The sequence below is a fragment of the Culex pipiens genome, chromosome 2 (assembly GCF_016801865.2).
Source record: "Culex pipiens pallens isolate TS chromosome 2, TS_CPP_V2, whole genome shotgun sequence".
Lineage (NCBI taxonomy): Eukaryota > Metazoa > Arthropoda > Insecta > Diptera > Culicidae > Culex > Culex pipiens.
The window spans coordinates 220374933-220389359 of record NC_068938.1 but is presented as its reverse complement, the minus strand read 5'-3'; the positions used below and the strand labels follow the sequence as shown (position 1 = coordinate 220389359).

At 41.6% G+C, this 14427-nt stretch overlaps 2 protein-coding genes across 2 annotated transcripts; both read left to right on the top strand.

The window, feature by feature from the left end:
* The first annotated feature begins 871 nt into the window (after positions 1-871).
* Positions 872-4675, top strand: LOC120416707 (endochitinase-like). Its single transcript, XM_052708961.1, has 6 exons — positions 872-1056; positions 1231-1404; positions 1463-1953; positions 2016-2695; positions 2753-2844; positions 3005-4675. The coding sequence occupies exons 1-6, from the start codon at positions 993-995 to the stop codon at positions 4402-4404; spliced, it is 2901 nt and encodes a 966-aa protein (XP_052564921.1). The 5' UTR covers positions 872-992; the 3' UTR covers positions 4405-4675.
* A 7627-nt stretch (positions 4676-12302) lies between these two features.
* Positions 12303-13513, top strand: LOC128093144 (decorin-like). Its single transcript, XM_052708960.1, has 2 exons — positions 12303-12392; positions 12455-13513. The coding sequence occupies exons 1-2, from the start codon at positions 12376-12378 to the stop codon at positions 13497-13499; spliced, it is 1062 nt and encodes a 353-aa protein (XP_052564920.1). The 5' UTR covers positions 12303-12375; the 3' UTR covers positions 13500-13513.
* The last annotated feature ends 914 nt before the right edge of the window (positions 13514-14427 follow it).

Below are 14427 nucleotides of genomic sequence, written 5' to 3'. Positions count from 1 at the left end.
CCATGAGAATTTTCAATATTTTTTTTGATCATGGCCTGAGGTTTTTATTATAAATTTATAAATTTTATTTCACCTTTCCATGAACAGGTTCATTTACAAAGTTAATTTGAATTCAATCTTTCTTGAAGCTGCAAATCCCCCGGGAAATGAACTGATAATCCACACCGTCTCAAAAAAAAAATCCTTGCTCTAATTGGATCCCCGGGGACAGTCTTCCCCTAAAGGAAAAAGAAGAAAAAATCCGTCCCCCAAAATCGAAAGACACGCTCTTAATTTCACACCCTGATTTTGAACCACTTCACGGTAATGTCGCCAAATTGAATGCAGCCACACTTTCACCCAACAGAGCACCAGCTGGCACGTGTCCTTATTAGGAGACGTCAACTTTAGTGAGGTTGACTTTATTTTGTTGGTGATGTGATAAGTAATGATGGTTTGGCTATGGTTTGACTGAATAAACATTATGAAAAGAACACAAATGAGCAGAAATAACGATCTGGGTAGGCTTCTTATCAGATTTATGATTTTATAACAAAAAGTAAAGTCATAAAATGAAATTTTCTAGAGGAGTAGACGAAATGGCACCAAATAGACTTGTAAACATCCGTTCATTCATAACTTCAAATTTCACTAGTCTAAATTAACTCTGGCTTAAACTCGCATGATGACTTTGCATTTTTTTAAGGCTAAAAAAATGTGTCAAAAAGGCAATCTTTTCACCACCAACGCTTTCAAGCACTGCGTAGCCCATGTAATTAAACTCGAGAAATAAAAAAAAAACTTATCTCCCAGTTCAAACAAACCCTGGTATCGCGCAAAAAATTTTCGGCAACCTATAAAAGGCCATCCCCACCCGGGTCGCCTACTTTAATCGGTGCTGGATAGGTGAAAAAATCGCAACCTTCTCAACCAGTTTCAATCTTCTTCGTGGATCTGCAAAGTGAGAAAACCTCTCGCAGCCTGCTGCGACCTAGGAGAAGAACGCAGCCAGGATGAGGTTGTACCTGCTGGTTGGGCTGCTGTTCTGCGGAATATCGGCGTTGGACGCCGCAACCGGTACGCTGAATACTTAAATAAGTTCTGTCTAGATTAGTTGAGTTTGTCAAAAAATGACGCGCGAGTGAGTGAAGTGATGGTAACAATCTTGTGGACGTTTTTCAGGAAAGTTGAATGCGTTTCAAGTTTGGTGAAATTGGTATTGATTGGACATTTTTGTTTCGCACCTTTCAGACAAGGTGGTGTGCTACTACGGTTCTTGGGCGACTTACAGAACCTCGAGTGGAAAGTACGATATCGAAGACATCAACCCTAGCTTGTGCACGCATATAATCTACAGCTTTGTGGGATTGGAGGGATCTACAAGTTTGCTGAAAATTCTTGACTCGTACGCGGATATATCACTTCGTGAGTAGTTCTTGGAGTTGAAGCGGTGATCAGTGTATGACTTTCGATCTTTCCTCAGAGGGTTACAAACGGTTCGCAAACTTGAAGCAACGCAATCCAAATGTCAAGCTAATGATCGCAATCGGAGGTTGGAATGAAGGATCTGCCAAGTACTCCTCGATGGCGTCGACGGCGGAGACCCGTAAGGCCTTCATTGAATCCGTGGTGCTCCACATGAAAACGTACGGCTTCGATGGGTTCGACATTGACTGGGAATATCCGACACTGCGCGGTGGAAGTCCCGACGACCGTGTCAACTATATCAGCCTGTTGCAGGACATGCGCACGAGGTTCGATAAGGAAGGTTTTCTGTTGTCGATCGCGGTGGCAGCGACCAGCGACTACCACCGATCGGCTTACAACGTGCCCGAGATCAACAAATACGTGGACTTTGTGAACTTGATGTCGTACGACATGCATGCCTCTTGGGACGGTCAAACGGGTCACAACGCGCCACTGTACCCAGCCAGTTGGGAAGTGTCGTCCTCGTACCTGAGTCAACTTAATGTGGTAAGATCGGAGGGGTTAATCGGTGTAGATCACTTGATATGTATTGTCTCGCATTCATCTAGGACGCCTGCGTTCGAGGTTGGTTAGATTCCGGACTTGATCCCGATAAGCTGATCATGGGCGTCCCAGCCTTCGGACACACTTTTACACTTGCTTCGACCTCCAGTACGGGAGTCGGCGTGCGTACGATCGGTGGAGGTAACGCTGGTCCGTACACCTTTGAAAGTGGAACTCTCTCATACCTGGAGATTTGCGAGCGATTCAAGGCTGGCGGCTACACCAAGTACTGGGATGACGTTCAGAAGGTGCCCTACGCTGTCAACGGTAACCAGTGGATCTCGTACGACGACGTGACTTCGATCGAACTCAAGGTTGCCTACGCCAAGAACAAGAAGCTCGGTGGAGTTATGGTTTGGTCGCTCGAATCGGACGACGATCGTAACCTGTGCGGTGGAGGACCACACACGATCGGCACCACCGTCTACAATGCGGTATTTGGATCGTCGCCCCCACCTACATCACCAACGACAGTGACACCAGCGACAACCACCACAGTGAAACCAGTGACTACAACTACAGCGAAGCCAGGTACCACCACTACAACGCAAAACCCCGTGGTCACGACTACAACGCAGCAACCTGCTACCACAACAACCCCATCCGGAACGCTAATCTGTCCGTCATCCGGCTTCAAGCGGGATCCCACCAATTGTGAAGCGTTCTACCAGTGCTATCCTGGACAGTAAGTTCACCTTTAATTTAGCAGATCTTCAACCTAATCAACTCATCTTCCTTCCAGACCGGTCAACTACGCTTGGCGCTTGCTCTGCCAATCGGGATTGTACTTTGACGAGGCAAGCAGCACCTGCAACTGGAGCTTCATGGTCAGCTGCTAATCCCCCCCTTTAGTTTGTAACGAAACAGCTCACTGTACTACCTATAAGTTTTAGAATAAAGACTCCATGATTACCAACGACTCAGCACTGTGTTTCACTTGATCAGTCCCTCATAACTTAGAACCAACCAGCTAACGACCAACTCCTTCTTCCAGATAAGGTGTTCTGCTTCTACCTGGGCTCTGCCAAATACCGCGTCGGCAATGGCAGAGTCACGATCGGTGACCTCAACCCGACCCTCTGCACACATCTGGTGTACCAGCACTACACGCTGTCGCTGGCCGGAGCCGTCCAGGACGTGGACACCAACGAGTTAAAGCAGCTGCTGGCGCTCAAAGCCTCGAACCCTTGGATGAAGGTGCTCGTCTCCGTCGGAGGACCTACCCTCAGTTCCAAGACAATATCCGGCCTGGTGAAGAACATTACCCAGCGTCGACTCGTGGTCAAGAACCTCATCGCGCTGGTCGTCAACAACGCCCTGGACGGACTGGACATTGCCTGGTTCTACCCCGTACTGCTGGGTGGCGAACCGGGAGATCGTGATCTGTTCGTCCAGCTACTGCTCGAACTCAACGTCCAACTCCGTCCGGCGGGTAAACTCCTAACCATCTCCGTCGCTCCAACGAAGGACTTTTTCCCGTCCGCTTACAACGTGCCCGAGATCGACAAGTACGTGGACTACGTCAACGTGATGGCGTTCGATCTGCACGCGTCCTGGGACGGCCGCACCGGACTCAACTCGCCGGTGTACCGTGCCTTGGAGGAGACCACCCGAGCGGAACGCGAACTCAACGTGGATTTCATCCTGACCGGGTGGACCACCGCCGGTATCGCGACCGACAAGATCATCCTGTGCGTTTCGGCCAACGGGCACAGCTACCGACTGGCGGACCCGATCAACAACAAGCTGAGGGATCGCTCGATCGGACCTGGAACGGAAGGACCGTACCTGGGCAAGCAGGGAGATCTGAGCTACCTGGAATTCTGCGAAAAGCTGAAAGCTGGTGGTTGGACCAAAGTTTGGGACGATCGTCAAAAAGCGTATTACGCGTACAAATCGGACCAGTGGATCTCGTACGAAACCGTTGAATCGCTCACCCTGAAGATCGACCTGGCCAAATCGTACCAAATCGGAGGGGTCGGAATGTGGAACATGGAAGGGGACGACATCAAAAACGTCTGCGGAGGCGGTCACTGGCCGCTGATGATGCCACTCTACAGCAGCGTATATCCGGACGGCTGGAAGTTCCCCAACTCGGAAATCCCAACAACGACCAGCACCACCACGAAACCAACGACCACAACCACAACAACCACCGCAAAAACGACGGTGAAACCAACGACGACGACCACGACTAGTCCAAGCCCACCGGGAGAGCTACCGGAGTACTGTCCGACGAGTGGATTCGTGCGCGATCCGGTGAATTGTGCCACGTTCTATCGGTGCATTCCGGGCGCGAGTTTCTTGATACTGTCCAAGAGTACCTGCGGCGCTGGGACGTACTTTGATCCGAAGATTCTGACCTGCAACTGGGCGTCGTTCGTGCAGTGTTGAGAGGGAGTTGGAAAATTGATTAAACGATATGTTATGTTTTGAAACTTGGTATAAAATTATATAAAAATATTTATTACAATTTATCCTACCCATACTAAAAATTAAGAACAAATGTTCAAAACAACAGATAATCTGTAGCACTTAACTGCCTTATTGAATACCAACCTAACGTTATTTTTTTTTCTGAGATGCATGATTTATTTTTGTTACATGTGTAAGCTAATCATATCAAAAAGAGTATTCAAAATAATAATTTATTGATAATTGCAAACTTGTTCTACATAACTCATATCACATTCATTAAAATTGACAAAATTGACAAAATTGACAAAATTGACAAAATTGACAAAATTGACAAAATTGACAAAATTGACAAAATTGACAAAATTGACAAAATTGACAAAATTGACAAAATTGACAAAATTGACAAAATTGACAAAATTGACAAAATTGACAAAATTGACAAAATTGACAAAATTGACAAAATTGACAAAATTGACAAAATTGACAAAATTGACAAAATTGACAAAATTGACAAAATTGACAAAATCGACAAAAATGACAAAATTGACAAAATTGCAAAAAATGACAATATTGACAAAATTGACAAAATTGAGAAAATTGACAAAAATGACAAAATTGACAAAAATGACAAAATTGACAAAATTGACAAAATTGACAAAATTGACAAAATTGACAAAATTGACAAAATTGACAAAATTGACAAAATTGACAAAATTGACAAAATTGACAAAATTGACAAAATTGACAAAATTGACAAAATTGACAAAATTGACAAAATTGACAAAATTGATAAAATTGACAAAATTGACAAAATTGCAAAAAATGACAAAATTGACAATATTGACAAAATTGACAAAATTGACAAAATTTATATTGTGCTCTTTCAATTGATAAAATCATTCAAGAAATTATTGCGAAAACACCAACATTCCAGAAAGGTTAGCGACATTTCAGCAAACAATAGACCACAGAAACGAAGAATTGTCCTTCAGAGAAGATGTCTCCAAACAACAACAACTACGACGACGGCGACAACAACGCAAGCAATAAACATTTGACACATGGACTCGTTATCAGACCCGGGTCTTGGATGGTGGATAACGGCAGGGTTGCCAATTTCAAATCGTTAATAAGATAAGTGTTTCCAAGTTTTATATTTTTTTAAACATTGATTAATTTCAAGTTAAGCATTTTTAATAAGTCAAAATATGAAATCAAGAAAAAAAAATAAATTTACAAATAATGCGAATCTCTGGCAACCCTGAATGTCGGTGAAGTGTTTTGGGTTTCATCGCCCACGTACTTGGGAGGGAACAGACGTATCGGAGTTGGGTAAACAACAATCGCTTTATCTCTCGTGCGGGATCTTCTTGTTCTTGACAGTCCAGTCCTCAAACACAGCCTCACGTAAGACACATCCCGGGGAAGATGTTGCAGTTTTCACCACTGCCACCACCACCACCAGCATGGTCTTCACTGTCGTCTTCGTCTTTGTGGCACAAGACAGCGCAAATATTGACGAAGCAGATTAAATCTCGTTTTCGTATGATAGTTAATTTGATTGATATCAGCAGGAGGTAAACGAGACCCAGAACTTGTTTCCAGAGCGTTCAGGACCGAAGCCGAAAGTTTTTCGTCTTTTCATCAAGAAATGGAACATCAATCAGCAAAATAAATAATCTGAAAATTAAACAGAGATGATGATTTTGCTGTGTGCGAGCTCCCCATCCCTCAAAGGAAGAAAAAAGGACGACGACATCTTGAGACAATGAGACCAATCCCCGGGAACGGCAGGCCTCGGAGCCGGATTTCAGCGGAAGGACGGACGGAACATGGGACCGGATGCTGCGACTCGGGCGCGGTTGCCGGCGCTGCAGGGTTCCAAGATGTTGTGATGTTGGATTAGAGTCGGGCAGAGATGGGGAGTAGCCTAGAGGACGCGTTGGGGATGATGATGATGATTATTATTTCGCTACTTGTGGAAATTGTTTTCCATTTTGGAGGTTAAGATTTAAGACGAAGGTCCCTAGAATTACGCAGGTCTTCTTTACAGCCTTTTGATGAAAAAAATATCTTCTGTTTAAAATAATTTCAACAAACTTCATAGCATAGAAAACATTTTGTATCTCCTTGATTTTCTTTTTAAATTAAAACTTCAGTAACACTTCTCGATAACCAGAAATGGAATTAAATTTCGTAAAATTTTGTAAAGATTAGATAGATTTCTAATATTTGAAGGGCTTTTCAAATAAAAAATGTTATGAAAACTCCATATCTTCTCCAAACTAAAGGCTAATTATTTCACCTTTAAAAAAAAAGAAACCTACCGTAACCATTCACTTTTTTTTGCTCCTCAAAAACCATTTTCCACACCTCATTCACCTGGCAGCTGACGTGGAAAACTTCTTCTAGTTTCCCTCTCCCCCTCGCCTCACACCATTGCCACACTTCTGCGTTCGACACGCCGTCGTCGTCCGATCGTGAAAAGTGACTGCCCTAGTGAAAAAAAAATGGTATATCCTTTGACTTGTAATTTCCTGCGATGTCAGGAAAACGAAGTGCTGCGGAAAAACTTGGTTCCCTTACACACACCCTTAGGGAAAGGGTTAATTGGGAGTGGCTTCGACTTCAAAGCATTCAATTGAAGGAAAACTTGTGGGTCGTGTGTGTGTGTGTGTGTGATGTGTGAAAGAGTCAGCTTGGCCTCAGTGTGTTAAAAGTCGCCTACTTTGATGGTCTTTGATGGTTGACTGCAGTCTGCGACGACGAACCGCCTACTTGGGGTGAAATATTTACATGTTGTAATTTTGTGACCAAATTTTAAGTTTCGTTTAAGGTAAGACGATTTCTTTTTTGATTGAGCAAATTAAACCTCGCTGGCTGGATTTATTTATGCAAATTTGCCCATTTCCGTCAATCTGGATTCGGTCGCGCTGAAATTGATATTGACATTTTTGTTTGCTTCCCCCAGCAAAAACAAACATCATTATGCGGATTTTTCTTTTGCATTTTGCAGATCAAATATTGGGAAACGAGAAAATTACCTTCGCTTTGGCACAGATTGCAGCAATAAATTTTTAGTGGTCGATGTAACCACATCAATTACATCATCTTTGGGAAATGCCAATCGTAAACCCAAATCCAAGTAGGCCAAAGAACTTTTCCGGAGGAGAAAATAAAATCCCGACTCTGTACTGAAATTGACACACCAAAGGGCAGCTGGAAATGCACGAAGGAAAGAGCGAAAAACTTTCCCCGTCTGCCCTCCTCCCGTCATTCTGCTCCGTTTCTAATGAAGTCCCATAAAAATAGGATAAGTTAATATAAATTTATTGTTATCAGGAAAGTTTTTTGATTAAACGCAAACAGAGTGCACAACAGCAGCAGCAGCATCAGCGGCAAGATGATGGAGAATGAAGAAACAGGAAAACAGAACTCTGGGTGATTCTGGGTGCGGTTGTGAGGGAAAGTTTTTTTTTCTTCTCCCGATTGAGAAATTGCAAAAGTTCGCGAAAGATGGAGTAGCTTTTCGTCAAGGCGTGAAGGCTGGAAAAACAAAAGTAAAAGCCACGCATTATTTGACGATTCTGACAAAAATACATAAAACTATAAAAAAAAAACTAAACTCTTATCAAATTGTCAACCTTTTTGACAGGTAATAAGGCGGAAATGGTCGAGAAAAGTACATCAACCACTAGCCTTGACTAACTTAGAAGCAGCTGTTGGAATATCGGCTGGTAAGGTTATCAAAGCATCGCAGTATGCCAAACTACGATAAGGGAAGTATTTAATGAGTTGGAACAATTCCACTGAAGCAAAACCTACTGCTTATCTCAGTTATTTTGTTTTTTGTCAATTTTGTCAATTTTGTCAATTTTGTCAATTTTGTCAATTTTGTCAATTTTGTCAATTTTGTCAATTTTGTCAATTTTGTCAATTTTGTCAATTTTGTCAATTTTGTCAATTTTGTCAATTTTGTCAATTTTGTCAATTTTGTCAATTTTGTCAATTTTGTCAATTTTGTCAATTTTGTCAATTTTGTCAATTTTGTCAATTTTGTCAATTTTTTCAATTTTGTCAATTTTGTCAATTTTGTCAATTTTGTCAATTTTGTCAATTTTTTCAATTTTGTCAATTTTGTCAATTTTGTCAATTTTGTCAATTTTGTCAATTTTGTCAATTTTGTCAATTTTGTCAATTTTGTCAATTTTGTCAATTTTGTCAATTTTGTCAATTTTGTCAATTTTGTCAATTTTGTCAATTTTGTCAATTTTGTCAATTTTGTCTATTTAGTCAATTTTGTTAATTTTATCAATTTTGTCAATTTTGTCAATTTTGTCAATTTTGTCAATTTTGTCAATTTTGTCAATTTTGTCAATTTTGTCAATTTTGTCAATTTTGTCAATTTTGTCAATTTTGTCAATTTTGTCAATTTTGTCAATTTTGTCAATTTTGTCAATTTTGTCAATTTTGTCAATTTTGTCAATTTTGTCAATTTTGTCAATTTTGTCAATTTTGTCAATTTTGTCAATTTTGTCAATTTTGTCAATTTTGTCAGTTTTGTCAGTTTTGTCAATTTTGTCGATTTTGTCAATTTTGTCAATTTTGTCAATTTTGTCAATTTTGTCAATTTTGTCAATTTTGTCAATTTTGTCAATTTTGTCAATTTTGTCAATTTTGTCAATTTTGTCAATTTTGTCAATTTTGTCAATTTTGTCAATTTTGTCAATTTTGTCAATTTTGTCAATTATGTCAATTTTGTCAATTTTGTCAATTTTGTCAATTTTGTCAATTTTGTCAATTTTGTCAATTTTGTCAATTTTGTCAATTTTGTCAATTTTGTCAATTTTGTCAATTTTGTCAATTTTGTCAGTTTTGTCAGTTTTGTCAATTTTGTCAATTTTGTCAATTTTGTCAATTTTGTCAATTTTGTCAATTTTGTCAATTTTGTCAATTGTGTCAATTTTGTCAATTTTGTCAATTTTGTCAATTTTGTCAATTTTGTAAATTTTGTCAATTTTGTCAATTTCGTCAATTTTGCAGGAATTCTTTTCTATTTGGCGAACAATTTGTCAATTTTGCCGAATTTTTTTTTAATTTTTATTAGTAATTATTGAAAATCTTCCACTATCAATGTTTCTGACGTTTCTGTTCACGTTTGGACCATCTTTAAGTTTTAATCAATAAAAATAATTTTAGATAATTCGAAATACTTGTCTGATTATTCGTTATTTCAGCATTATTTTTAACAAAGTGCCAGATTAGATCACTCAAAATCCCAACATGAAACAACCCTGCTGGCAAAGCACCCCTTCAAACACGCTTCCCACCTTGTCCACAAGTCGCAATCAAGTTCCTTTCCCCATATCAAGTGTTGATTGGCCCTGACCGGAGGCATTTTTCTTCGTTTTGGTCCCTTTGTCCTCCACGAGGTTGTACATCAGGATTCAACAGTGACTGCCAGCAAAAGTTGCCCTCTTAAAATTTCGACATCCACAAAAGGCACACTGTGACTGTTGCGATAACATTGTTACAGCTCCCCCCGCCTCCTCTTCTTTTTAGGAGGGTTCATTTGCGGGTTGGAAAAAGGTTTTTCCTGCTCTTTTCATTGTTTTTCGTCCTCGTCACCGTGCCGGTTTGTTGTTAGTTACTTGAGTTTACAGGATATCCTCATTTGTAGTTGGGTCCAGGTCGTTTCACCTACTCTGCAAGAGGTCTCTGCACCTCTTCTAAAGTAAGGCTAATCACCATCGCAGACGACGACGACGAGGTTCTTTGCCTTGTGTAAGCACTCTGTCACAAAAGTCAGACTTCAAAAAGTCATGTGTGAACGACCGCATTTCGTCGCACTTTGGAAGATTTCTTTGACAGATGGCAGTGTTGGAAAATTTTCGCATTTTGAACTTTTAAATAGCCTTAACTTAGGGTATTCAAAATCGCATTACAAATTGTACTGCGGGTTTGCATATTTAAAGGCGAATTTAAATAATTTTGCGTAAATTTGGCAACACTGCCAAACATATCTTGACTTTTTTTTGATAAGGTCCTATAAACAAATGTAAACATTGAGTGTATCCCTTTCACACCTTATGTCAAAGTCGATCGGAGTAAGCGGGATACACTCAATGTTTACATTTGTTTATAGGACCTTATCAAAAAAAAGTCAAGATATTAAAACACACAAAAAAGCTCTCTCTGACATAGTTTGACACATGAAAGGATTTGTTTTTTCCTTCTCAAAAAGAAGCACAAACATTGAGAAAAGAAGCTAGTCTCACTACCTTAACCAGCAGCAAACACAACTCCGGTGCAATGAAACGAAATTCCACTAACCCCTGGAAGAGAAGAACAATGGAGCACCACACTGTGGGACAAGAAATCCTGAATGCTGCTTCGGAATGCGGAACACCGGGTTCTTGCGTTGAAAGAAGTCACAAGGTTGTAATTTATTTGACTTTTCCCTTCGTTGCACATTCATTCATTGGCAAAGCCGGGCTTGTATTTGTGCATCAACAAGTTCGGCTTACACACATACATACACCCGTACATAAATCAACCTTTCGTTAGTTGTAAAAACGTTTTGAAAAGTGTAATTATTCATCCTGGGAGGAGCTTTATTCAGAGTGGTTTTGTGTGTTAAAAGTTCGTTTCTTTGGGGTGCTTCCTGATAACGGACGTAGACATCGAAGCAGGCTTGAAAGATTTGAGAGTTAGTTCTAGAGTTTTTTTCTTGGGTAAGTGCAATTCTGTCAAATTTGTCAATTTGTGTTCTAGTTCCTTTAAAGCACTTCTCAAATGCGGACGTAGACATCAAGGTACCATTTCAAGTTATGACGTTAGTTCGAGAGTTCCAGATCCAAGGTAAGTCCAAGTGTACGAGTTTCCAGCGAAGGTAAGTACAAGAAGTGCTGTCAATTCTGTCAACTCTGTCAAACTGTCAACAGGTATGTCTGACCGCAAGTCGGACTCCATTACTGTCAAGTGGAGTTCCGCTCACGTGGTGCTCCTGAGCGACGTAACGAGTGTGCGCCTTTTTCCAGCATCCGATTATGTTGAGGTTTTTAATTACATTATTGAAAAACAGAGCGCCGGTGCCGCACCTTCGAGCTTCTTTTCGAATAGATGTATATTTACGGGCGAATGTAATTGCAGATAAGGAAGTTGGAATTTTAATTAGTGCCAAAACGGATCATCGCTTTCTTGCCTGGTTGGCTGGTTGGTTCCGAAGCTTTTGGAGCAAGACAAAGTTTTACCCCCCTCCCCACCCTTCTCTCTTAGTGCTAGTGGAGATCCAACGACGAAGTGATGCCATCCAGGAGAGATCTTGATATGTCATCACTTCCAGGAGCTACTCCCTGTCTCCAATGAGGGAGAGATTTTTGGGAAATGTGCCAAGCCAGACTCGGCGACACTGACTATGTGTGCGTGTGTGGAGCGATATTTTAATTTACACGGCTTGTTGCAAACACTTAATCACCTATGCAAATTTGACAGTCGGGAAGTAATTTATTACGGTTTCATTTCGTCGTCGGTGACAGTTTCAGGGGGTGAGAGTTGACTGGCAGTACTGATGTGTGTAACGTGGTTTGATACGGGGAGATGAATGGAAATTTGAAAAGGTTGTTTAACGCTGGTGAACTTAACAAGTTAAATCACACAGTTTAGTAAAATTTCACTTAAATTTTACTTTTATTCAATGAACTCATTCAACGTGCCTTTCAATTCTGAGAAGGAATATCACACTCGCTGTGAATCACATACTGATTATTTTGGGGATTCTCCGAAATCAAGTTGTATGAGTCAAGCTTTGCCGAACGCAGCATCTTGCGAAAGGTTATCAACATTGTTATTCTACAGCGCTGCATATAAAACGACCAATTTGAGCATAAATGCTCAGTTGAAGTTAGATTGTTGGCTTTGTGAGTCGTTTTGATTGTTAAATTCGCAATGAAAGAACTGATCACGTAAGTACCTTATTTTAATCATCTTGTTTAGTCTTCATTCATTACATTTTGATTATTTTCAGATGTTTGATGTGCCTGTTAGCACTCGTGGCAGCCGATCCAACGTGTAGTTGCCACTCAGTTGTCGAAAATAATTCCTGGCTTTGGGGTGACAACATCATCAGCAAGTGGAACCGTGTAACAATCGGGGATTCAGTAGCCCGCAGTTGTGATGGAGCTGCTGCCGTTCTGTTTGAGAATGTAACCACCTCCAAGATCACCGATCTTTTGGCGTACTGTGGAAAGCAATTGCCAATCCTAGAAAAACCAATTCAACACAATTGGATTAGGGATTCCAACTTTGGTCGATTGGTTCCAAGTCCGAAGGTGGCAGTGATGCGAATCTCTGACACCAACTTTACCAAGTTGATCTTTGACAACACTGTCACTTATCAAACTCAAAGAATCTACCTGAAGAACGTTCCGTTGGACGCGATTCCGAAGAACTTGAACGCTATGCAGAACCTGGTGTCATTCGTAGCCAAAGAAATTCCACTTCAAAAGTTCATTTTAAGCCAGTTCAATGGACTCAACAAGCTCCAACGCATCACCATCAGCAACAGCTTAACCTCAATCACGATCGGCGCAGTCGACCTGCCAGCACTGCTTTCGCTGAATTTCCACAGCAACCAAATCGAAAAGGTTCCCCGAGACATCTCAACCCTCAAATCTCTCGAAATGCTCAACTTTTGCTTCAACAAAATCACCCATCTGGATATGAGCGTCTTCAACGGATTGGACTTCCTCCAAGATCTCAAAATAAGCCACAACCCCCTGCTGATCATCAACTCACCAACCACCGTCAATCTGCCAGCTTTGCAGCACCTGCACCTGCAGCACAGCCATCTGGAGCGGCTGGACGTGGCACTGTGGCACATGCCAAAACTCGCCTCGATGAACCTCAACTGGAACAACCTAACGCAGGTGGCCAACCTGGAGGGACAGTTCCCGAAAGGGGCGATCGTGTATGCCGCTGGAAACACGTGGAACTGCACGTGGCTGAACGAGGCTGCGACAGTTGTGGTGATCGATCAGCAGGATCGTCCGCGGTGTAAGAATCTGGCATAGTTTGTTTTGTAACGGAATTGTTACAGTTTGTTTCCGGGTTGAATTGTATCGTAAAAAAAATCATGCAATAAATAAATGAAAAATATTAATTTCAAACTCTATAACAAAACTCTCAGGTGCTCGATTTCCACCCGATTTTCCCACGATCCATAATCCGTCCAAATCCGCAGTAGGCGCTGAATCGTTGATGAGCTACCTTACCCGCCCTTCCATCGCACCTGTCAAAACAAAAAAACGGCCTACTTTGCCCAAACCATTTTTCGCGCGCCGCGGCGGCCCCAAAATCAATGTAAATGATAAATGCGTCCGCGTGGTTCCTAAGAAATTCATCAGTTCCGTTTAGCCTAAGCCGCGGCGCCCGGTGCCAAATCCTTTCCCTATAAAAAAAACCTCCTTCGAAGTACGGTGACAAGTTCGGGCTTAACCTCGATGTCGCGTAAAATCACTCTCGGAAAAGCGGATTTTAAATATTCAAACTGTGTCTTTCCATCCATAATTGAAAGGCTGCTGCTGCTGCCAGTGTTGCCAGCTTTTCGTGACGGAGGGGTGGGGGGAAGTCCCAAAAGGTTCACTCTTCAAGAAAGGGCTGCCAAAAGAAAAGCCGAAACGGAACGCAAACACCAAAACCGGCAGACATTGAAAAATTCAAAAGGGGTTTAAGACGACGAAGTGTTGTCTTTGCCAGCTGGCCAGCGTACTTGGTTCTCGGATTGTATCCGGGTGGGTTTCGGGAACCGGTTGTTTGTTTGTTTTCTTTTTTGTGTCGACTTGGGCTGCCCAGTCAACAGACGATTTTTTTTTGCTCCGGAATTTATGCAAAGAAGCAGCCTCGACGAATGTGAACACAGGGATTTGCAAGGAATTTGCAGCAATTCATGGGGGTTGGTGGACACCGGATCTGCTTCAGAGCAGAAGCAGATTTGAATAC

Bases quoted from the DNA above. Each gene is read 5' to 3' on its own strand.
- LOC120416707 (XM_052708961.1), top strand. From the start codon at position 993: ATGAGGTTGTACCTGCTGGTTGGGCTGCTGTTCTGCGGAATATCGGCG. The intron at 1,057-1,230 runs GTACGCTGAATA...CGCACCTTTCAG, and splicing joins GGCGTTGGACGCCGCAACCG to ACAAGGTGGTGTGCTACTAC. The intron at 2,696-2,752 runs GTAAGTTCACCT...TCTTCCTTCCAG, and splicing joins TACCAGTGCTATCCTGGACA to ACCGGTCAACTACGCTTGGC.